Consider the following 24,775-nt stretch of genomic DNA (forward strand, 5'->3'; position numbering starts at 1 on the left):
TAGCGCCTCCCTTTGGTCCAGGGTGTGATCCTGGAGTCCCGGGATCGAGTCCCGCGTCGGGCTCCCTGCATGGAGCCTGCTTCTCCCTCCTCCCGTGTCTCTGCCTCTTTCTCTCTCTCTCTATGATAAATAAATCTTAAAAAAAAATAAAAAGGTGCTCGAGGGGGCGCGCCTCCCTCCGTCCCCACCACACCAGGGCTCCCGGCTGCCACCCAGCGTCGCAATGACGTGCTGGCCCGTCCTGTCTCAGCGCCGCAGTGCCGTGGTGCCGGCGGGCGCGGTTTGCCTTGTGTCCCGCCGTGACCCGCTCCGGGCCGCCTGCCGACTTGTGAGGGAAGGTGCGGGGTGCTGAGGGGCGGGCGCGGGGCACCCGAGGGCAGCGGCCTCCCCGTCTGCGGCCGGGCGGGGACCTGTGAGCCCGAGGGCGGCGGGCGGGCGCCTCTGCGTGGGGCCGGGGCAGAGCCTGTGGCGGCCATGACATCCTGCACGGCGGGGTCCGAGCGCGTCCTCTGGTCCCTCAGTCCCAAGCCTTGGGTGGCCCCGCGGAAGCGTGGCCAGAGGCGGGGCCGCCCTGAGGGGCATCTCTGTCCACAGGGCCCTCGGGCGGCTCCGAAGGCTCTGCTCTTCCGCACCCGGACCACGCGGCACGCCGGGCACAGACGCTATGGGGGACGGTGCACGGGGTCACCCCCCGCCCCCCTGGGACGTGCCAAGGCCGTCCTTGACCACCCTTGTGCTTTCACACGACGGAGGCCACACACCCCGTGACTCCCATGACCCCGGCAGCCTCTGTGCCCTGCAGCCTCGTCAGGGCCGTGGCCGCGTGAGCCGTGGGGTTGGGGGGGGCGGAGTGGGTCCCGCGGGGGCTGGCGGCGGAAGTGGCCCAACAGACTTCAACACCTGGCCAGGGGGGCGGGGGCGGCCCGGCCAACGGGCGCAGACGGGCGTGGGACCGTGCAGACCCCGTCTTGGCCTGTGCGCTGGGGTGGGCAGGACGGGCCGAAGCCAGGCTGCGAGGAGACGCTGCACTCCCTGCCCAGGAGGCCCAGGCTATGCCCCAGGGCCCGGCCCGCAGAGACCTCGACTCCCACCCCTGCCCTGAGAGGAAGGCGGTGGCTCAGCGCTGCCCGGCTCCACGTGGAGGACGGTTCCAGCATAAGAGGTTCCTTCCGGCGGCTTCTAGAGGCCACGACATGGGGACCTTCCTTCAGCCCCTCACAGTGACACCGGAGGGCGGGGGGTCGCCTCCTGACGGGCCCCCCAGGGGACCTCCCTACCCTCCGGAGGGGCCGCTCTGTGCTCTCCTAAAAGCAAGTTCCCTGGAGTTTTCCCCTTTGGGGACTGTGGGTCTGGGGAGGTGGCCCCTCCCTCCCTCGAACCTTCCTGGCACTGCGAGCCCAGGCGACACCTCCGCTGTTCTTCCCATGTCCACCTGCAACTCCAGGAAAATCAACACACAGACAACAAAGTGTTTTCTACGGAAACTGTTATTTGCCGTTGAGAACTGCCAACTACACTGGGGAGGTGAACATTCTCCGTAAGCCGCCTCAGAACCGGGACGGCTCCCCGTGGGTCGGGCCGAGGCCCGCGTCGCCCACGTACAATAGTGTGGGCTGCAGCATCAGCCCTGGCCGCCCCCCGGCTGCACCGCTCAGTCGGAGCAACACGGCCGCCTTCCCTGCTGCCCGGCTCTACCCCACGCTCGCCACTGAGGACACAGGTGGGAAATGGGAGGAAGTCCCCTCCATGGGCCACGCGTGGGCCGGCAGGACGTGCAGGCGCCCCCGAGCCCTCGAGCCCCCGCTGCGCTTCCGGGTGGGACGCAGGCCAGTCTTCAGGACGGACGGCAAACCCAAGCGGGAGGGGTGCAGTCTGGGCCCGGCCACAGGCTGAGGGCGCGGGAGCCGACGTCCGTGCTCAGGAGGGTCCGGAAACCTCCCTGGTTTGTGAGGAACCGTGGGGCTCTGTGGGCTCTACCCTTGAGCCTGGGCCTGGAGGGAGGCCCTGGAGGGCAGCGTGTCCCCATCCCACCGCCCCCGTCCTGGCCCGGGGCAGCAGGTGCAGCAAGGACGGCGGCACAGGGGCAGCACGGGGGCGTCTGGAATGCTGGGACCGGCACAGGAGGTGTGGGAAGGCGCGCCCCACTCAGGCTTTACCTGTGGCTCCGGGAGAGCAGACACGTCCCCGTCCTGGCGAGTCCCTCGCACGGGGACCTCCCTGGATCCCACCACGCCCCACCACCTTGCTACTTCGCTCCCCGGGGCGAGGAGAAGCCGTCTTCCAACCCGATCTCCCACTGAGGTAGCCCCCGAGGAGCAAGCCAGGCGGGGCCGGGGGGCCGGGGGGGCCGGCCGAGTCCGCGGGCGCCCCTCCGCCCTGCAGGTCTTCGGAGACTGACTGGGGACACGCCCGACAGAAATTCATGTCCTTGTAACTTCAAACAGGACTTTAATTCCAAAGCAAACCCAGAACCGAGTGCCCAGGAGGAAGCAGGGCAGAGGCGGCGCGCTAATGCAGAGCTGGCAGTGTGGCAGGGCGAGCGCTCGCGGGTGTGAAGGCTCCGCTCTCAGCAGCTCCCGGCCCGGCTGCACGGGGCGTCCTGCGGCGGCTCCTCGGCGGCGCCCCGGCCGGGCCCTCTGGGCCTGCGCAGTCCCGGGGCTGGCGGCAGGGCCCCCGGAACAGGGCAGTCCTCCGTCCGAGGGCGGAGGCGGCATGGGGCTTGGGCGTTCAGCGGACGGGCAGGCTGGATGGATGAAATGCAGCGGCGCCAAGCGCCCCGAGGCAGGGCCGGGCTCTCGATGGCCCCCAGGGAGGGCTGGGGGACACCGTCCCCCAACTCCAGGGTTTTCAAAGAGACAAGATTTCAAAGTCTTCATCTTCTGAATCAAAGAATCTTTCCAGTCGCTCTACGTCAGAAGAATCTAGAAAAAAACGAGACGACATGTCATCAGATGCCCGGCGTGGGGTGTCCGGGGTGTGTGCAGCGCCCACCACACCCTGCATCTGGCCCGCTCGCCCTCGGTGCGGCAGGAGGCAAGAGGACCCAGGGCTGCCCAGCGGAGGCCTCGGCCCCCGGGGCTGCGGGTCCCAGCAGGCGGGCGCTTCGGCTGGCGAGGGGAGGGCAGGAGGAGGCGTCTCAGGGGCTGGTCTGAAAAGAGAACACGCTTCTTGCGGGAGCCCAAGAGAAGGGGCGGGGCTGGGAGGGCAGGGCTTCCCGTCCCGAGAGGCGGTGGGCACCCCAGGTACCGTCTGGGGACTGGTGGGACGTGTGTCCCGAGTCTCCAGTGCGGCACCCTGGCTCCCTTCTGGGCCGTGGACGGCGGGCTCAGTCACCATCCTCCATGATCTTCTCAGAGGGGCGGGGACACAGGCCCCGTCCGCGTCAGAGCCGGACGGCTGCATGAACTGGATGTGCTCATGGCCTTCCTGCCGAGTCCCGGTTGTCTGTGTGCCACAAGTGGATTCACTTCAGGGAAACTGAGGGCCTGGGCAGGGAGGCGGCCCTGAGCCTAGAGCCAGTGGGCAGCAGGACACGGAGCCCACCTGTGGCCCGCACTCTGGGGCTGGCTCCCGAGCCGGACCTCGCAGAGACACTGCACCGTCGCGGAGAGCCTCGCACGCCCTGGCTCGCCCGGACCCGGGGCTGCATGAGGTGTGCGCCCACTCCACGCCCGGGGGCCAGGCTATCGCGCTCACGTGAGGCTGAGGACAGGCACGGGTCGTGCTGCTGCCCTCCCGGGCAAGGGCCAGGCTGTCGGGCAGCAGCCGGTCCCACACACACACACCAAGTGGTCACATCGTGGTCTCATACAAATCCTAAAGGTCAAAAGCAACAGGAACAAGACCTGGGGGAAGCAGCGACACAGGACAGGACAGCGCACAGCCCACAGCCCGCCGCAACGGCCATGGCCCCGCAGGCTCCGACTCACCTAGGGACAGGTTCAGGACATCGGGGCAGGCCAGGTGGGAAGGCTGCTGCTCCACCAGCTCGAACATGGGCAGGGCGCCTCCGAGCAGCGACAGCTGTTGGCAGACACAGCCGTCAGGCGCAGCGCGGGGTGCAGCCCCCGCAAACCAGCAGCCGCGGGGGCAAGCTCCACAACGCTGACACCCGAAGCCGTCTCCGAAGGCCCACAGCAAGGTCTGTGCCACAAGTGGCACTGAGGGCTGTGTGCCAGGTGCCCAGGCAGGCGCGACCCCCGACGGGACACCCCGAGATGGCCTTCCCCCAGCCCCAACCACACGCAGGACCCACCACCCACCTGCCTGACTTGTTGGCACCAGTCATCGAAGTCGTCCTCGGTCTTACAGAAGAACCCCTGGAACAGAGGTGACGGTGGTGTGTGGCACGCGCCCAAACAGGCCGCAGCAGGTACAGCGTGGAGCCCAAGGGGGCCTGAAGAGGCCAGGGGACTGGCCACCGAGGACCCTCCGCCCTGACTCACCAGGCCACCTGGACCCACAGTGCACAGCACAACTCACCAAGAGGGCCTCCCACCCAGCGGCACCTAGACCCGGGGAGCCCCAGGTCCCAACGAGGACTGTGGGTGGGGGTGGCACTCAGAGCCGCTGCACACAAAGCCCCGAGCCTGGGACGTGTCACTAGGACTCCGGGCACTGCCAGGGCTACAATACGATCATGGGAACAGGAGCCCGGGGCAGGAGCTGCTCAGATGGGCGCCCTCCCGCCCCGAAGGCCACCCGGCCCGGCCCGGGCTTGGTGGGGGAACCCGGGCAGCGCTCCGCGGGAAGACGAGTGCGCCTGCAGCCCTCTTCCCACCAGGCGGGGTCGGGGTCGGGGTCACTCTGCCCACTGCCGACGGCACTACCGGCCCAGGCTGCTGCATCACCTGAGCCCCCGCCATGGTCAGCTACGGGACGTGCTTGCTGCCTTCGCGCCAGCCCGACAGGAACACCACCCTGCAAGCTACAGCCCCGCGCCCTCAGGCCTGCCCCCCGGGGCCAGAGACCCACAGGCCGCACGTCCAGAGACGCCCGCTTCAAATCTGCCTTGTCCGTGACTCAGTTGTCTCTCCCTGGGGAACACCTTTACTTCCAGCTGTTTCTGGCCTCCTTCCCCATCAAGTACATTTTGAGAGCACACAGGTTTGCATAAATCGTCCCAAATTCCTGCCTTGCGATTGGAGCCGGGAAGCTCATTCTGGGAATCATCTCTCGGATACGTTAGGTCTAACAACTTAAAAGTCAAACCAAAGACCTCCAAGAGACAGCAGAGAGCAGGGGGTGGGAGGCTGCGGCTGTTAAAGGGGCTCACACCCCGACCCCGCCAAGGGGGAAGGCCACGAGCGTGGGCGTAACTAAGACACTGAAAGCAAAACCCTAAGATCGGAGGCTCTTCCCTTCCGTTGTGAACAGAACTGAGCCCCGAGTGCTCAGGACACCTGCCCACAAGTCATGTGGTCAGAGGGTAGGGCAGGACGGACGGGGGGCGGGGGACGCACCACAGCAATGGACGGGTCGAGCTCCCCGATGCTCATCCTGCTGGGCGGGTGCTGGCAGTGGAAGCTCTCGTCGGGGATGAAGCAGCTGTCGGTAAACTCCACCGCCGGCTGCGTCGTGTGGGGATCCAGGTAGATGAGCTCTTCACCTGGGGCAGGTGGGGGGAAGTCAGCAGGCGGCGGCACACCGGGGTCACTTCAGCCCTGCGCGTGGAAACCCCAGGGCTGGACGGCAGGCAGAAGTGGGAGGAGGGGCGCGTGGAGGCCAGCAGCGGCCAGCTGGGGACACCGCCCTCCCGGGAGCTGCTGCCGGACTGGCCACCGCGAGTCAAGCCAACACCCTAGGGACGGCTGGGCTGCCCTGCAGACGAGTCCCTGCTGCTCCGCCCCTGGCGGCTGGGGCGCGCCCGCGGAACCACCGCTCACCAACGTAGCCGATGAAGTAGTGGGCGCTGTTGGGTTTCCCTCCGATCACTCCCAGGGACTGGGGCATCATGAAGCAGCGCTGCAGGACACAGGGCAGGGCGGCCGGCTCAGCACGCCGGGGGGCGCACGTCCCCTCCCGGCCAGCCCCGGGGCCCGGTGCAGGGACGGGGGAGGGGAGTGGGAAGACGGGCTCCAGAGAGCCGAGTCCGGAAGTAACGTGCAGTTGTGACCAGGAAAGCGGCGCACACGCAGTGGGCCTGGGGGGGCGGAGGAGGGGCGGGCAGGGATCCCCACCGCGGTCGGGGCTGCCCGGGTGGAGGCCAGGAGGCGCCGCATCGAGCAGCAGTGTTGCAGTCCCCCCGTGGGCGGGGAAGACGCACCTTCAGGGTCTCCACGTAGGCCTCGTTGATGTCTGTGAGCCCCAGGCGCAGGGGGATGAGCAGCACCAGGGGTCTCCACGGGGCCGGCCTGTTGGTGACCTCGGCCCCAGCAGGGAACCCGTTACAGTGGCGGCTGGAATCTGCAGGAAGCGCGGCGGCCCCCGCACACGGAAGGCTGCCCCTGCACAACCTTCCTGAAAAACAGAGAAGTGCTTTCAAGGGCTGAACAGAGCCCGACGGAAGTTCACCCCAGAGGAACACACACATAATTAGTCTCGGAAACAGGTAAAAAAGTCAAGTGCTTATTAACACAACACGAACCTAGGAAAGAAGTCTAAGGTTAATCCCGCCGCCCCTGGAGAGGAAAAAGAGCCAAACATTTTCTGTGCACGTTCAGGTCAAAACTGTTACCATGAAATAACGTCTCAAGTGCAACAAACACTGCCAAGTCCCGGGAACCAACCAGGAGCACGCCACGGAGCCACCACGCAGGCGGCGGGTGGCACTGGCACAGACACCATCGGGGACCAGCCCTCCCCCTCGTGTGCGCAGAGACGACTCCTTCCTTCGAAGCACACCTGTAATCCCTCGGGGTGGTACCCGGAGCTGGTGGTGGGGACGGGGACGCTCCAGGGGCCCCCAAACAGCATGTGCCCAGGCCACGGGCACGGGGAGCGGAGATCGCGGGGAGCTCAGCAGAACCAGGGCTCCTCAGGGAACCCGCTGGCCCCGGGCCCGCGGCAAAGGACACGGTGAGCCAGCCACCCTGCCAGCCGGTGAGCTGGACGCGAGGATGCTTACAGAAGCACCATGCAAGCAAAACTCCACGCCACGTCCCCCTCGGCACCCCAGTCATCACAGGGAGGCGGAGGCACGGCCCACATGAGTGACCCGAGGATGTGACCAGAGGGCGGCGGCCTCGTGCCGCGGTGCTGAGGACAGCCGAGTATCGTTCTCAGGCAAGACGTTTACTCGGATCTAATCCTGACGCAGCGACTGCGTCGGTCGTGCGGTCGTGCGGCCCTGCAGCAAGCCGGCCCGGGTTCCACAGAATGGCCGGAATGTAAAAGCAGGAAAATAACCCGGGATGGGTTTTCCAGATCAGAGGCGGCCGCACAGGTGTGGGGGCCACACACAACCCCGGCCCCTCGCCCACGGCCTGCCAGGGAGACCCCAGGGGGCGCAGCAGGGAGGCGGGTGTGTGGCCCCCAACACTGCAAACGGCGGGATCTCCCGTGTACCAGGCACCCACCGGGGTCTCGCTCCTCTCCCAGCACCCCGAGCCCACCAGCCGCCGCCTCAAGACGCCGACCCCACCCGCCAGCACGTGCAGACAGCCAGGCCTGCGGGACTGCCTGGCTTCAAAGGCGGCTATGGTTGTCGCCATCCCCCGGACACTGGCGAAAGCGTCTGCCTCTGCAGTGGGGACGCGTCTCCAGAACACACGCCCTCGAAGAACGCCTGGTTAAGAGCCTGGGAGCTGTTCAGCTGTGAAAACGCCCGCTCGGGCACAGGGAGGCTCTCCTGCTCCTCTGCGCTCCCGGCCCGCGCCCCCTGGGAGCCCCACCAGTCACCTCTGCTCTACTTCCGCCGCCAGGCTCTTGGCCCCACACGCGGTCTCCGCGTGCCTGTGCGCCCGCACGTCGTCTCCAACCTGTAACTCCTCACCAGAGTCCGAGCGTCCCTGGGGTCTGCTGCGCTCACCAAAGTCTAAACCCATCCAGGGCAGGCGCTGGCGGAGGCTGCTTTGCAGTCCTGCGTGGCCCCCCAAGGAGGGCGGGCACATCTCAACCAGCAAGGCTCCTCCTGCCCTGCGCCGTCCCCCTGAAACGGACAGGGGAGGCAAAAAGCCAGCACTTTCTCTGGGAGGGGCTCCGGGGGCTCCTGAGCACCCCAGACGCCAGGACGGCCCTGGCTTGGCCAGGATGGGTTACCCAGCATCCGCTTTGCTGAATCAGAGCTCTCGCTCCCACACCGGAGACCTCAGGCAGCCTCCTGCGAGCCTGCCTTTGCTGGGGCCCTTGGTAACCCCCACCCCCGGGGGCTCCTGAAGCCAAAAGCAATTAGCACGGCCATTCAGCATCCCCTTGCCTCACTGAACTGTGCCCAGGACCCCAGGTCCCAGGGTCTTCCCAAGTCGAACCCAAAACGAGCACGCACCACTTGTGACTCAGGAGGAGAGGACTCCAGGGCCCCTGCCCACGGCTGGGAGGCCAGACCCGCACCCCAACCAGAACAGACCCACATGCCCCTCAGACAGCCCTGGCTCTGCGCCTCATCTCCTGCTCAATGACCTGAGACCCTGCGAGCCGGCAGCCAGGTCCGGGCCCCAGCTGACTCCTCCAGGCCTGAACCTGCACCTCCCCCCCTGCCCAGAATACAGGTTCTGGAAATCAGCCTGTCCCTCACCCCTTCTTGGCACCGTACCGGGGAGGCCTGGCTGGCGGGTGACCGGGTCGGCCCGGAGGTTAAGTGGTTTCCCCAACACGAGAGGCAAGAGAAACGCCGCCTACTGGGAACAAGCAGCCCGACAGCAGAGGGCTGCAACGTCCCACCACGGAAGATGCTCGGCTACCGAGCAAGGGCTGCTCTGAACGACAAAGCCAACACTGGGAAGACCGGGGTCTCCCCATCAGTAGGAGGGGCTTCCATGGTTTTCTCCCCTATTCTCTGTACATATCCAGTTTCCGTTTCACAAAAATTTCAAGAAATAAAATGTGAGAAGAAGGGAAAAACATCCTTCCTTGAGTTCGGGCCCCTAGTTTGTCAGCTCTCAGGGGCACAGGGTCAGTGGGCGGGGAGGGCTGGCAGGCAGAGTGTGGCTGCGCACTGGGAGCCCGTCCACCGTCCTCTGTGGGGCGCACATGCACATGCCAGCAGTCACGGCACGAGGCCGGCCTCCACCCGACCAACCAGCCCACAGGTAAGCATGCTCAAAGGGCTCCGTCTTGGGTAAAATTCAAAGCAACATCTTTGGGGAAATGCGTTCCTAAGTAAAAACTAAGACGTTAGAGTTTTTTGTCTGCTTGGTTGTGTAACAGGACGTAGACTCCAAGCTCCACACTGTCTCGCGAGAGGCCACGTGCCAAACGGAACCATCACGTTCCTCTTGGACTAAAGTCTGGCATGCCCGGACTCCTTGAGGTCCCCAGAGCCCTGCTCCCCTTTCCTTAGGCCTGGCTGCAGACGGTGCGGCTGCCAGCTGTCCTTGCCTCTCCCTGTGGAGCAGCGATGCCCATCAAGGCCTCAACCAGGTGTCTGCCATGAGGACACAGCTGGGGTACTAAGTAACGCAGCTCTGCAGGGTCCAGGCCCTTCCGCTTGGCCTGTGTCCGGGCCCCGCCCCATGGCCCAGGAGCCACTGCCCGAGGCCCGCACCCCGTCCACTTACTAATGTCCTCCATCACCACCGTGTTGTCCATGGCTATGTGGACCGCCAGGGCGCTCCAGGTGTCGAAGACAGCCAGTTTCCTAACAGAAGGGGAGGACACAGCAGTAAGCCTTCACAGTTCAGACCTCTCACCTCTGCGAGGCAAGCAGAGCAGAGATGAAAGTCCCAGCGGACGGGAGTGAAGCTGAGGCTGCAGCCTGCTTCCTCCCACCTGGCCCAGGGCGCCTTCCCTCACCCCAGCTGCCGCCTGGGGACAGAGCCCTGCTGCGGGGCATCGTTTCCTGATGTAGCTGCATGAGGAGACAGGAAATGGAACACATACCCTGTCCCAGACCCCGCAGGTTTCAGCAACTCAGGCAGGCCCAGCTCCACCTCACCCCAGAAGTGATGGACTGACCAGGGCAAGGGAGACCACACGAAGCCCCTCCTGATGGGAAGGCCACAGTGGAGGCCAGGGGAGCAGGTGAGACACTCCACTGGCCGCTGCCCCGCGGGCCACATACAGGGCTGAAACCCACTGACATGCCAGAAACAACGCAGGCTCCCTGGTGCTGCCGTTCCAGACAAGAAGAAGGTGAAAAAAAGTAACTGTGTGGGCAGTGAGCACCACGGAGAACAGAGCAGTAGCCGGGGGCAAGACCGAGGCAGGGCAGGGAGGCCTTGATGCGAAGGCCGACCCCGAGAAGACCAAGCAGGTGCAGAGGCCCGGGGTGGGTGTGCTGGGAGCGAGCACAGGGCAAGCGGGGGGGGAGGCGGGGCACGCCCACTACACCTGCAGTCAACTATGGATGTCCTCAGCAGAGAAGGGGCACAAGGCCGACTCGTGTTTTATGAAGATCACACCTACTGGTATTCTAATTTTATAAGATTTATTGATTTAGGGGCACCTGGGTGGCTCAGTGGGTTGAGAGTCTGACTTCGGCTCAGGTCTCAGGGTCCGAGATGGAGCCCCACACCAGGGGGGAGCCTGCTCCTCTCTCTCCTTCTGCCCCTTCCCCTCCCCTCCCTCACCCCCTCTTGTGCACGCTACACTCTCTCTCCCTCAAATAAATAATCTTTAAAAAACATTCACTGATTTACTTTAGAGAGAACATGTGAATACCAGGGAAAGGCAGAGGGAAAGGGAGAGAAGGGAGACTCTCGGGCAGACTGCTCACTGAGCACGGAGCCGACAGAGTTGGGGGCGGGGGCTTGATCCCATGACCCTGAGGTCAGGACCTGAGCCCGAATCAACAGCCAGATGCTTCACTGAGCCACCCAGGTGCCCCAACACCTTACTGGTATTTTAAAAGAGACTCGAGAATGTCAAAGAGAAAAGACCAACAAGGAGGAGGAGGAAGGGGCTTGGAAAGGGTGAGGACAGGGAGGCCACGAAGGCTAGGTGCAGCCTAGACACGTCTGGATGGGATGTTGAGAAAAAGAACCTAGCACAATCCCAGTTTTTGGCCTATGGTCCTGGAAAGACAGCACTGCCTTCCCTGTAGAATGAAGAGGCCGGGGACGGGGAGGAGGGTCAGCTGTGGGTTTTGGCTGTTAGGCTGATGTGCCCCTTGCAAATCCAAGGGCTGCTGCTGAGCAAGTATCTGGACCTCAGTCGGGGGTCTGGGCACAAGTCAGCACTGGCGTGTGACCCTGGGAGCTGTGCCTGTGCAGACAACAGCGAACACTGTGCAGACACAAGACAGAAGTGGCCAAAGGCCCACACCAGCCCTGCAGTGCTCACAGGCAGGTGGAGGGGCCAGAATGGAACCATCAACCATCAACGGGGACCCGAGAGGGCGGCTGTATGGCCCAGGGTTCCGTGAGGACACCTGCTGAACCTGATTACGCAGAGGGCCCACACCTGGCCCTCGGATGAGACCACGTGGACACCAGCCTGGAAGGAGCTGCTCCAGGGCAGCAGTGGGGGCAAAGGGAGCCCAACCGTAGACCACGCAGACACCCCTGGGTGCAGGCACACACAGAGCTACATGCGCAGACTTCCACAGCATGTGGACCATGCAACAGAGCACACATGCAAACCACCCCCGCTGAGCACACACAGGCCACGCAGGGACTCTGCTTCCGAGCCATGCAGGGCTGGACCCAGGGCTCTTAGGGGCGTCCGGCAGGGGCTGAGTGAACGTGGAGGCTGGGTAAGGGGACAGAGAGACAGTGGGCGGGCTTGGGGATCAGCTAGGAGCTGGGTGTGCGAGCGAAGGGAGCGCCCCGGAGGAACCCGAAGAACCTGACAAGAGCAGCCAGCTGGAGGACAAGGCCCTTTGCTGCAATGAGGGTGAGAGGGCTGGGGGACGAGGGAGGGGAAGGGCCAGTTCAGATGCCGCGTGAGGAGCGCGGGGAGCAGGGGGGGGTGGCAGATGCACAGGTCAGGATACGGAACTGTGGACACGGTCCGAGGTGGTGAGGGTGGGGTCAGCACAGGGGCAGGGCCCACGGCACCCACCCTGCACTGTCGCTCCAGGCCAGCTTCAGCCTCCCTGACCACCAGAGAGCACCCGAGTGCATGCGTCCGCCTGATGGACACACGGAGGCCCCACCCAGCGAGTGCCATCGGGAAGAAGACGCTCATCTGCCAGGAACGTTCCCCATGGGAGACCACCTGGCGCGCCACCTGAGGACTCCCAGGAGGACCGCCAGGGAAGGGAAAAAGAACCCTCGTTTCCTTCAACAATGAGGATTCAGGAGAGTTCATGCTCCCGCTACCCCCGAGGAACCCGCAGGGACGGGGCTTGATACATACTTGAGCACCTGGGCGACAGTGTTGGGCCCGTACCACTGGCCGATGGACTTGCCCTCGCCAACTCCCATTTGCGCTGCGGGAAACACACGGGATTAGACGTGCGCCCCCCGCCCCCCCCCCCCCCCGGAAGAGTCCAGTCCTGGCCTCATGCGGCAGCGGAAACACTCCACAGGAAGCCTGGACAGGTGCACCCACCCCCGCCCCCCGCAGGAGCTCCTCCAGGGAGGACGGAGGCCACCTCAGGGTCCGTCCCACACGACAAGTCAGGATGCCAGCCCTCCAATATGGAGCAGCCTGGAGGAAACTAAATGAGTCAAAGCTATAGCTTGACTTCCTTCTGTAAGTGAGAGTGTGACGCTCCACAAAGAGGCGCACACACAGCCCCACCCCAGGGCAAGGCCAGCCCGGCCCCAGCAGCAGCCCCTGGTGGCTACGGGCTGGGGCACCCACACCCTCTCGCCTCGACACCTGACAGCAGAGAAGCTGTCGGGGGACCCCACCACTTGGCCTGGTCTAGGCGGCGGATGCGGGCACACTCTGCAGCCTCCCACCTATCTGGTGAATGGAGTAGTAACTGTCCTTTCTGTCGATAAACGCGTTGAGGACGTTGAAGTAGCTATCCGGCTGCCTCTTCCGCTGTGTCCACCTCCAATCTGTCGGAGAGACGCAGAAGTTGTTTTACCCAAACAGGAGAAAGAAGCTTTACGTTTATAAAACACTCAAGCCACAGGTGACAATACCCTCTTTTGGAACCTAAAGTTAAAAGCTAAATTCTCCAGGATTCCAAACCATCAAAAACAAGTCCATACAGAAAGCAAAAAAAGGTTTCAGTGACACGATTTCTAAAAGACAAACGTTCACCAGAACTCCTTAAACTCACTTTTTAATTTTTATTTTATTAAAAATATTTTATTTATCCACGAGAGAGAGAGAGAGAGAGAGAGAGGCGCAGAGATTCAGGCAGAGGGAGAAGCAGGCTCCATGCAGGGAGCGTGACGTGGGACTCGATCCCAGGACCCCAGGATCACACCCTGGGCTGAAGGCAGCGCTAAACCGCTGAGCCACCCGGGCTGCCCTAAACTCACTTTTTTAAACCAACGAAAACTAGTGGGTCACCGCTCAAGAAAACCCAGAATCGGGGGGTCTGTGTTGCGGTGGGGACCTGCTTTGGTTAAGCTAAGCCCACATCCCTGTTTGCTCCGAGAGTGCTGGCACCCCGGGGCCGAGACTCACCGCGGCCTAAGTGGCGGCACACCAGGGCCTGGGCGAAGATCATCTGTCCGCACCGCAGCATGCAGCCCCAGCCCGTGTCCGAGGTGGGGCCGGTTCCCCCTGTGGCAGGGGACAAAGAAGAGGCCCCGCCGTCAGATGGCCCAGCGGGTCAGGGCTCTGCTCCACCTCAGGGGACAGGCCCCGTAGGTCCTGCTCATGCCAGGGGCACACGTATTGGGCAGTGACCTGTCCTGCCAACCCCTCCAACTGGGCAAAATACACGAACATGTCAGTCACAGAGGACTGAGAATGTGTGGAAAACACATGGAAAGACCCTACGCCTCAGTAGTAACCGGGGAAGCTCCAAGCGCGGTCAGGAGGCTGTGCCCGCCGGCACCGGAAGGGCACCAGGCGGCTGCTGGGAGAACGGGCCCCAGACGCAGGAGGGCAGAACCGTAACCCGGGCCGCTCAGTGCCCCGGGGCCTGTCCCTGTCACGCCCACGGTCCGGGCCCCACAGGGACAGGGGACGCCCGACATCCCAGCCAGCAGCACCTGGAGGCGAGGGCAGCCCCTCCCACACGTGGGTGGACGAGGCATCAAGGGACAGAGGAAGCACAGCGCTCTGGGCCTGCCGCGCCAGCTCCTGTACGCACCGGCCACCTACGGCAGGCACCCTTGCTCTCAAGGGCTCCACCAAACACAAGGCTCCCCTCGGCCCGACCTCACTGTGAGTCCCGATGGCAGACCTGCGGGGTCCCTCCCAGGCCTGCACAGGCCCTGGCCCGGCGCCTCCACCCCTGCCTTCAGGGCGGAGCAGAGCAGCCGCAGACCAGGTGTGAGAATCTGTGGCATGAACGACCCCCGGAGCACACCTGCCGAATGCCATCATCTAGTGGCCTGTGGTGGCACCGGCCTCGTCTCCCCACACTGCAGCGCTCCGGAACATCGAGCACTGCGGCTACACCACATCTGTCTCCCTTCCGAGAACCCAGGAGATCAGATCCCGGTGAGGGGCCAGAGACTAGCCGCCAAGGAGCTAGAGCCCCCCAGTGCCGAACCTCTGGTGGCGGCTTCTCCCATCAGCAGAGGCAAGGCCAAGCTGGGGCCCCTCCTCTGTCCAGCTCCAGGGCCACGACAAGGAGCCAGCCGCCATGGGACGTACGTTACTGCCATGTGAAGACGTGGCACATCAGCCTCATCCTTCAGCTCTCCCCACAACCAGGCATGGAACACATGGGGAAAGGCGATGGACATGGAGCAAAGGCCTCCAAACATCCTGGACCTCCTGTTACAGCTGTGACCCAGGACACAGTTCAGACGCACAAACCGAAGCTGCCTGACTTCGTAACACACGATTCCACGGTCCGTTCTGCTCTACATGCCTGAACGCCACTTGTGAAACATCATCCTGATCTGAGGTCCCAGGAAGAAACCACGACTAGCATCGGAAAATCCTTGCCCTGGGGAGAATCCGGAGGATCGGACTCTGCCTCCGCCACACCAGGGGCCAGACCTCAGCCAGCGTATCTCATTAGGGTCGCTGTGAGGCTCAGGATGAAGTGACAAGTATCCCACCCCCAAGTCAACCCTACAAACCTAAGTTTCCCTCCCCGTAAATCGTGTACATCATGGGTTGTGAGAGACGGCATACTTACCGATGGCTGGGAAGTTTTTCCTGTATGTAAACCAAAGCCTGGATGCCACGTCGGACAAGATCTCATCCTTTTCTAGGGATTGTTTAAAAGAAGAAAACACACAAAACCTCAACTTCATAGATCACGTGTCATAAAACGTTAACAGATAACTATTATGACCACGAAATGCTTTTTGTAAATTGAGCCTGAGAGCACAGCAGGCTCCAATGTGGCCAATACCTGTGAAAATGCTGTATTTTCTACCCAGTATCCACACAGGCTCTGAGGTCTCCGGGAAATCTTCAAATTCAGCAAATCGAAGAGTGTCGTAGGTCAGAGTAGCTATTGAAACCAAACACACATTGATCCCATTTTTATAACGTCATGAAACAGCAGTGGAGATCCTTCCCAGCACTTCTGTGTCAAGAGCCCGGTGTAATTCTGTGTCCTGGTAGGGCCGGGACAACCACCAAGGACAGGGCAGCACCTCCGGCCGCCCCACCCGAGCCCGGCCTTTCCGCGGAGGCCCCACGGAGGGAAGTACCTGATGTAAGTACTTGCTTTAAACTTAAACCTACAGGACAAAAGAAATCCTTGTGTCGCAGCGTGCGAGGCCACACCACATAACAGGTGGGGCTGGTGTCCCCTAGGAGCAGGTGTCCAGAGGCCGTGGGGAAGGGGGAGCTTCAGGGGCAAGAAACACAAGCTGGGGAAGATGATGACAAGCAGCTGTGGAGGGGCAGGTACTACTCCTGGGTGGGACACAAACCTCCAGAAACAAACAGACCTTTCGGCAAAGTCCTTGAGCCTCTCACAGCTGTTTTCACTCAAGATGCTCCTGGAAGAGCATGGCCACCAGCTCCCACCTGCTAAGAAGGTCGCTGTGTGTGGAGCTCACAAGACCTAAGCACCGTTTTGTTCTGTTGCCTCAATTAAGCTAGAGACGCCCCGTGTCCCTCTCTGTCCTTGGGAGCCGGCTGAGGAAACGCTCTGCTCACGGTCCCCAGACTCCGCAGAGCCCAGACCAACACCCGTGAGGCCAGGGGCACGGTGCGTCCTGGGTCCCCAACTTTCCAGCTGCCCCTCACAGAAGCCCAAGCACACAGAGCTTTCACCTGCTGCCTCTCAAGCCTCAGTGGGACCCAGTCCCTCGTACCTTCACCTGCAACTTCCCAGATAACTCTGGAAAATCAGTTATAATAGTTTCTCCCACAACTGAATTTAATTTTTAATAGCCCCGCTTATTATATATGTTCTATAACAATAATACTCATTTTTAAAAACTCAAAGACCACAAAAACATTATTAAAAACCCATCTGCAAAAAAAAAAAAAAAACCATCTGCAGCTTCGCAGGTAGCTGGAAGTCTCCTTCCAGATGTCTCTATGTAGATCCATAAAGGAAACCGAACGACACCTGTGATTTCCTCCTCTATCCTAGACGACACAGTCACTCCACGTAGACGCACGGCGGCAGCACACGGCAGCCAGCCTCACAGCACCGTGCTACACAGAGGTCCGCGCACCCTGTCAGGTGCCCCTCACGTGCCCGGTGTGAGCACCCCCGGCATCCTCCGGCACCGGGCACAACCCCTTGGGGATGCTGGGGTGCAGGGCGGGCTCTGGTGCCTGGCAACAGAGACTCAGATCCCAGCTCAGGCACTCGCAGGTTGTACGTTCTTTGGGCCCCTTGATCTCTCAATGTAGAGATTTCTTTACTCATAAAATGGAGGGAAAAAATAACAGGACACCCTCACAGTGCAGCTGCAACGTGTCCATGAACCTTCCCACGAGGTGCTCACACAGAAGCTGGCAGACACAAGGGCTCCAAGGTCAGCTGCTGTCATTAATATTGAGGACGCAGAACTGCAGCCTCAGAGGCACGCAATCTTACGACACTCAAAAGGCTAAGCTGGATGCGCAGCTAATTCCCAGTCACAGGGCTGGGAAAGCAACGCTCCTGAACAAAGAAATACACAGCAACAGGAGACCGTCTGCTGCTTCAAGCACTCTCCAGTTCTCAGCTCTGCCTTCCCTTCTTTCCACCTGAAACCTGACAGCGTCAGGGCAGTCCTGTGCTTCTGGAACAGGCCGCACTGCCCGGGACGCGAGCGTGATGGCAGGCGCCGGGGGCCCCCACTGGCCGGGTCCTCGCAGGGGCTCCACTCAACGTGTCTGACTGCCAGTGCTTCGAAGGAGCCAACCGAGCTGTCTACGCTTAGGAACCACTAAAGCCTGGGTTTCTCTGGCCCTCCTTTCTTACATAAGATTACGTGTTTCTGGGGCAGCCTCGGTGGCTCAGTGGTTCAGCGCCGCCTTCGGCCCAAGGCGTGGTCCTGGAGTCCCGGGATCGAGTCCCACGTCGGGCTCCCTGCATGGAGCCTGCTTCTCCCTCTGCCTGTGTCTCTGCCCCTGTCTCTACCTCTTTCTCTCTGAGTCTCTCATAAATAAATAAAATCTTAAAAAGAAAAAAAAATTACATGTTTCTGCACGGCATTATGAATGCTACGTTGGAGTGAAAACACGTTCTATCTTCTTGAGGAGCTGCAAACATCACGGTGTTTCTGTTACCTCTCTATTGTCAGGACCTCCAGCCTTTAACCAACACGTAGATTCAAACCCAAAAGTTTACTCTCCACGAAGGAGGACGCAAACAACTTGTCTGATCCCAAGTGATAACACAGCAGGACCCTAGCTCTCATCCTGCCCTACTGGAGCCTTGACCCTTCAAAGGCTGCAGCCGTGAACTAAAGATGCGGAGATGGCTTACAACCCGGAGGCTACCGAGTGCTGTGGGCAAGCATCTCTCCGGTGCGCTCTGCCGGAGGGGCGCCGCATATGTCAAAGGACCACAACCCGGGATCAAAGGTGGGGCACCTTTGAAGTTGAGAGGTTTTCGTCACGGAGGTGGCAAATGCAAAACAGGCGTATTTCTTAGGTTTACTAGCAAACTTTATAGGCAACCACGCCAACTTCAGAGGGAAAGAAGAAGAGGTGTTCTATTAGGTTAACACTTCATCACCAAATTTCCTACTATAGCCAACTGAATTACGGGTTGTGTGGCCTCAGATTCTTTACTGCATTGGCCAAAAGCAAATAAGGCGCCAGACGCACTCAAAGGGAATGAACTCCTGGGAAGTGACCCCAGCTCTTGCCAGATTAGCAGGAGCCTCAAAGTGAGGGTACACATCCATCATCTGGGGGGTCCCTAAGAGCGCTCACATGCCCATGTTCCCCCTCACCTGTCACATCGCTGCTTTTCCTGCATCTGCCCACCCCCCAAATCCCACCTCTGTTGGGTGCGAGTCACACGTGCCTCTGGAATTGCTGCACACACTCCCTCCATGGCACTGCAGCGTCCTCGGACAGGGACCGTGTCCCCCTGTCGGTCCCGGGGGACACTGCGCAGGGAGTGTGTGTCCATCACACCTGTTGAACACAGTCCCCACTGGGGGCAGCACAAAGTCTGACCCTCACTCAGTGGAGGCCTTACTGTGCTCATCCCTCAAGGATGGTGTGAGGAGGAAACAGGAAAAGCTTTGCCCCATGCTGGGTGACAGTAGGCACATTTTGGGGTGGGTCCCCCGGAAGTCACTAGAACAAGTAAGTTGGGGGCGCCACCGTGCGGAATGAAGACCAGCCTCCACATTCTGTGACAGGTGTGCCACCCGGTGCAACATACACAGGACACTGACCCAAACAGGGAATTACCTCGGAACGCTGAATCTAAGCAACGAGCATCCTCCCAAGACTGGGTCTCGGGGGCAGAAGCCAGCCATCTGACACAGGCTGGCTCAACGTCCTTAGGCTTCCACCCTGGAAAACGAGCACGGAGTCCCACGGACCTCCAGCAGTTCCGACCAGGAAAGCAAGTGAAGGACGTCTCGTCACCGTGCAGCCGTCACAGTCTTGACCGGCCGTTGGTGGCTCTGCACTGTCCCACCTGCAGCAGAGGACACTGACACCTGAACGAATGCCGTGGCCTGGGCGCCCTCATGGCTCCTCACGGCTCCCTCGGGTGGAGGCACTGCTCACTCAGCACCAGCCGCCATGCCTGGACCAGGCCACCACACTCCTGAACCTTCCAGACCTTACCCTCTGAGGCAGAAAGAGGTTTTTCTAGATACCATCCACGCCTGATGCTCAATTTTCTAATCTCTCTGAAGATTTGTTTGTGGAGACAAAAGAGCCCACTTGCTCGCTGTAGGACGCATGGCCCTGGTTCCCCAGCCACAAAGTGGGGCATGGCTGCTGGCTCTGCAGTGAGGTGGGAATGCAAGGCTAGTGCCAGGTCCCAGCAACAGTTTCCAGCGCCTCCTCCTCCTTTTTTTTGGTATTATTTCAAGCCTCATAATCTGTAAGATGAAACGAAATCTCCCTTGCCCCTTACAAAACGCCACTTTTATCATCGGCAGTCATTTACACAAAACACATATTAGCGCTTCTGCAGAATGAAAACCGTTACAGAACACCACTTCAGAAAACAGTTCAATAGAAAAACTAGTACTTTTCTATTTTTTTAAAAAAGATTTTATATATTTACTTTGATAGAGAGCATGAACAAAGGGAGGACCAGAGGAAGAAGGAGAAGCAGACACCCTGCGGGGAAGGGAGCGCGACATGGGGCTGGGTACCAGAATCCTGACCTGAGCCGAAGGCAGACACTTAACCACCTGAGCCACCCAGGGGGCCCCTAACTTTAGTTTTAAAACAGAAAAGTTTGGGGCACCTGGGTGGCTTAGGTAGTTAAGTGTCTGCCTTTGGCTCAGGTCAGGATTCTGGGATCAAGCCCTATGTCAGGCTCCCTGCTTCTCCTTCTGCCTCTGCCTGCCACTCCCCCTGCTTGTGCATACATATGTGTGTTCACTCGCTCTGTCAAATAAATATATAAAATCTCTAAAATATATATATATACACACACATATGTATACATACATACACACACACACACACACACATATATATATACACACACACACACATACACATATATATAAAACCTAGAGGGGTACCTGGGGGGGCTCAGTGGTTGAGCATCTGCTTTGGGCTCAGGTCATGACCCCGGGGTCCAGGGATTGAGTCCTACGTCGGGCTCCCTGCATGGAGCCTGCCTCTCCCTCTGCCTGTATCTCTGCCTCTCTCTGTGTGTGTCTCTCATGAAAAAATAAAATCTTAAAAAACAAACAAACAAAAAAACTAGAGTTCACAATCAGTAACATCCGCACAGGTTGGCCAATATCAGGAGGCCACTGCTTTCTCAACTCTGCTCAGATGGACCAGCTTCACGAAGGCTTGAGGCCAGGAGTCCCTGCATCCTTCCCAAAGAGAGCTGCCCCAAATTCAGTAGGCCTCAAAATAATCTCATCACCACCACACATGGTATCGTATTATATATGTAACAGTTCACATGCCTCCTGAGTGAAAAGCAGTCAAATCTTGAAAAGAATCCCAGTCTCCAGATTCCCAGGAAATGGTTTTAACTTCCACTAAGATGACACTCAGGGCAAGCAATATTGACAGGTGTCACCCACCTTAAGAATGAGGCTGTTTCAGAGGCACTTTCCCTTACTTGGTCACTTGGGTCCCAGACACTTGATTTTCTACATTTTCCTCCAAGATGTCCGTGAGCACACCCGGAAGAGGAAGCAGAGAGCTTCACTACTACAGTAACTCCATTAGAAACAAACGTTTTAATATTATTTATCTGGCAGAAAAATAGAGAATTGTGCTCAATGGCGGTAACCAATTTGTCTCCACTTAGTACCAACCACACTGTAGTCACCAGGGAGAAGCACAAAATGCACACCACTGCATTTCCTTTAGAGCTTACTGTATAACATCACTTTTCAAAGATATTTCCCCAAAACACCAATAGCTTCTAAAAGATTATGCTTTATAAATAAAACCAAAGGTTCTATCCTTTAGAAAATGTTTACATTTAAAAACCAGGTTTACTAAACAAGCAAAAAAAAAAAAAAAAAAAAAAAAAAAAAAAAAAAACAGGTTTACTAAGTAGTTACTTTCTATTTATTTTTAAAGATTGTATTTATTTATTCATGAAGAGACCCAGAGAGAAAGGCAGAGACACAGGCAGAGGGAGAGGCAGGCTCCCTGCAAGGAACCTGATGCCAGACTCGATCCCAGGACCCGGGGGGTCACGACCTGAGCCGAAGGCAGACGCTTAACCGCTGAGCCACCAGGGCATCCCAAGTAGTTACTGTTTAAAATCTGTTTCCCTGAAGATGCTGGCAGTTCAGTTCTGGATGAAAAAGAAGGAAAAGAAAAGCACCTGGAACATCAACTATGCCAGAGTCCAGGAGATCTCACGCCCACGGGCACGCTGGACAGCACGCCACGCTGGGCCCGGCTGCCCTACAGGTGAGCAGCCCCTCTCCCCACTGATACCTTATTAGCTAACAGACTACATTTACCCAACAGACTCTCCAAACTGAAGCTCTCAAGGCACAGAACCCGTAAGCATTACCTCGATTACCAAGAACATGCCAGACACAGCGTGAAGCCCTCGAGACACTGGCTCTGTCCTCAAGGGATGGACAGCACAGCTATGTGACTGCTGGCACGCACAGGTTCCTTGAGCCCAGAGCGTGCCTGGACACAGTGCCGGGGCTCCGTGAAGAACACCACCAGCCTGCAGTCGGCCTGCCGCTTCTGGACCTCCCCACGCCAGCCAGCAGCCCTTCTGTTTCCTCCTCCTCTCAGACCCTCCGCGTCTCATCCAAAGTGGCTTCCCACACACTTCGACCTCAGCTCCAGGCCCCTGGACATCACCACGTAGATGTCTAACAACAGTCAACACATACAGTCCAATAGCTCCCCCACCAAGCAAGACCCCCGAAGTCTTCACCATCAGTTTCTCAGTTCAGCCCACGAACCTCAGCACTACCTTCCACTCCTCACCCCTGCATGCCCCCTCCCACCCCATCGCTTCCAGTGTCTAAACAGACCTGTTGTCTCAACCCTCAAATATGTCCACAATTCAACTTCCTCTTCCCACCCTGAGGAAGCTTCCAGAGCCTCCCACTTGGCTAACCCAAACAGCCTCCTAGCTGGTCTCCTTGCTTCTGCCCAGGGCCCTCGGCAGGACACGCAGTGTGTTCTGGACACAGCAGCCAGAGTGAGTCCGCTAGACATACGTCCAGTCACGTTTCTCCCCCACTCAAAACCTTCCGAAGACTCACCAACTCGCTTAGAATAAACAAACACCCGAGTCCTCACTGTGACCCAACAAGGCCCCATGACTTGGCCAAATGTGTGTCTCTGCCTTCGGCTCCTACTTGTCTCACTCCCACCTGCTGCATCCTGGCCACACTGACCCACTCGCCCTTCCCCCTGCGCTGCTCCTGGGTCTTGAGCAAACGTACCCCCATCTGCCCTGAGACTGTTCCCGGCCATCCTGGCCACCATTCCAACCCCCTCTAGCTCGGCCCACGTCATTTTCCTACAGGAGCCATGTGGTTTCTGTCTCATCTGTTCACTTCTCTAGCCCCGGGGGTCTAGAACAATGCCCAATACAAACCTCCCATTCAATAATAAACGTACTTTACTGAACGAATCCCTACAAAAGCAACTGGGGACCTCGCAAGACTTGGTCAAGGAAGGACGAACCTGGGAGTCCAGAGGCTACGGGAGGCCGTACCACCAGTCAGCATGTTGTCAGAGAAAGCTCTCCACCACAGTCTCCAAATGCCACGTGTATTTTCATGAGCAACAATGGCGACCTTCAAATGTGAATACTTTCTACTTTGAAATACCCCTCAGCGCCCCATTAGGGTATCCTTAGCACGTGACCACTCCTAACTTCAACCTGACGACTGCCACGTGCAGGGTAACGTGACCAACCCTGAGCTGTGCGGCCACCTTACCCAGGTCGCTCGTGTTAACAGTCTAAGGCATCCGAGCAGTAACGACTTCAAAAAAAAAGTGGATAAATAGTTCTCTTCCTTTTTCCACCTCCAGCAAACAACAAAACACTCTCTGATGGTTTCTTTTTTTAACAATTTTTTTAAAAAGTTTTATTTATTCCTGAGAGACACACAGAGAGAAAGAGAGAGAGGCAGAGGCCCAGGCAGAGGGAGAAGCAGGCTGCCTGCAGGGAGCCGGGTGCGGGACTGGATCCCAGGACCCCGGGGTCACGCCCTGGGATGAAGGCAGAAGCTCAACCACGGAGCCACCCAGGCGTCCTGGTTTCTTTCTTTTTTTAAACAAACTTCCCAAACATAATGTGGTTAACATGCTCCGCTGGAAGTCAGGGCCGCGGCTGCTCCGGCACCTAACACGCGGACGGGACACTGAAATACTGGCCACACGTGCCTGCATTCGTTTCCCAACCGAGATCTTGGTACCTTTACGTGGCCACTGGCAGGAGAGGAAGCCCAAGCAAACAAAGCCGTCCGGGGCCACAGGTGGACCTAAACCAGGTGGCGGCGGGGGAGGGGGGGGTGCCCGACCGGGGCGGCGCGGCGGCCCGCGTGGCGAGGCTCGAGGCTCGAGGCCACCGAACAAAGAGCGCCAGCCGAGGCCGAGGCGCCCGCGGGGTCCGGGCTGTGCCCCCGACGGCGGCGGGGCGAGCAGGCCCGGGCCCCGCACATGCGCACGGCCGCCCTTCCCCGGCGCGCTCCGCCGCGGGAGCCCGCGAAGCTGAGACGTGACAAGGTGAGCTCAGCTCCGGGGCGACGCGGAGACAAGCCTGCACCATCTCCTGGGCACCGAATTAAAAAATTAAATTTAAAAACAAAACAAAAAAAAAAAGGGAAGCGTGCGCTTGAGTGTCGGGAGTCAGCTCCTGGCCTCCAGCCTCCCGCGGGGCCGGGGCCGGGGCCGGGGCCGGGGTCGGGGTCGGGCAGCCCCGGCCTCCTCCGCCCGCCCCGCCCCCCCCGCCCCGGGCGCTGCGGGCCGCGCTGGCCCCGCGCCGACGGCCGACTGTCAGCCCCGCGCCGGCCGCCCACGGACCCCGGCCGCGCCCAGCCCCGCAGCCCCGCGCCCTGGCTGCCCCCGCCGCGCCGCGCCGCCCCCCCCGCGGCCCCCGGGCCAGGACGCCGCCGCCCGCCGCCCGCCGCCTCCCCGCGCCCGCTCGGGCCCTCACCTGCGTCCATCTTCCCTCTCCGGCCGCCGACTGAGAGCCGCGTCGCTCCGACGGTTCCGCAGCGCGACGCGACGGGCCGCCGCCGGGGCCAATCCGGGCCCAGCGAGCGCGGGCGGGGCCGGAAGTGCGGGAGGAAGTGCGCGTCCGCCATCTTGGCGTACGGCGGGGCGCGACGCCGAGGGCCGGGCCCGCGCGCTCGGCAACTCGGCGGCCCGCGGCGTCCGCCCCGGGGGCCCGACGGCGACGCGTCGGGCTGGCGGAAGCAGACGTGGGCGGGCGGCTGGGCCCCGGGGAGGGCGCGCGGCGGGCTAGCGCGCCCGGGCCGTCGGCGCGGCCATCTTGCCGTACGGACGGCCCGGCGCGCCATGCCTCCGTACGGGGCCGCCGGCCCGGGGCGCCCCCGCCCTCCCCCGACGCCGCGAGCCGCGG

General features: G+C 60.5%; 1 protein-coding gene across 2 annotated transcripts; it reads right to left on the bottom strand.

Moving 5' to 3' along the window:
- Positions 1-1,469: 1,469 nt before the first annotated feature.
- ATG4B (autophagy related 4B cysteine peptidase) lies at positions 1,470-24,766 on the bottom strand. Of its 2 annotated transcripts, none has more exons than XM_041764946.1 (13): positions 24,347-24,766; positions 15,485-15,586; positions 15,266-15,337; positions 13,630-13,728; positions 12,948-13,049; positions 12,397-12,469; positions 9,657-9,736; positions 6,266-6,459; positions 5,886-5,964; positions 5,463-5,608; positions 4,263-4,319; positions 3,930-4,023; positions 1,470-2,921 (listed from the first exon to the last, which is right to left on the bottom strand). In XM_041764946.1, exons 1-13 carry the CDS (start codon positions 24,711-24,713, stop codon positions 2,848-2,850), a joined length of 1,539 nt encoding a protein of 512 aa, XP_041620880.1. In that variant the 5' UTR covers positions 24,714-24,766; the 3' UTR covers positions 1,470-2,847. The 2 variants fall into 2 exon arrangements, with proteins under 2 accessions (XP_041620880.1, XP_041620881.1); XM_041764947.1 differs by lacking the exon at positions 24,347-24,766 and adding an exon at positions 18,955-19,143.
- Positions 24,767-24,775: the final 9 nt, after the last annotated feature.

This window comes from Vulpes lagopus, chromosome 8 (assembly GCF_018345385.1).
Source record: "Vulpes lagopus strain Blue_001 chromosome 8, ASM1834538v1, whole genome shotgun sequence".
Lineage (NCBI taxonomy): Eukaryota > Metazoa > Chordata > Mammalia > Carnivora > Canidae > Vulpes > Vulpes lagopus.

Bases quoted from the DNA above. Each gene is read 5' to 3' on its own strand.
- ATG4B (XM_041764946.1), bottom strand. From the start codon at position 24,713: ATGGCGCGCCGGGCCGTCCGTACGGCAAGATGGCCGCGCCGACGGCCC. The intron at 15,338-15,484 runs GTATTGGCCACA...AACAATCCCTAG, and splicing joins AAAATACAGCATTTTCACAG to AAAAGGATGAGATCTTGTCC. The intron at 5,965-6,265 runs GTGCGTCTTCCC...TGTGTCCTGCAG, and splicing joins CCTACGTGGAGACCCTGAAG to CGCTGCTTCATGATGCCCCA.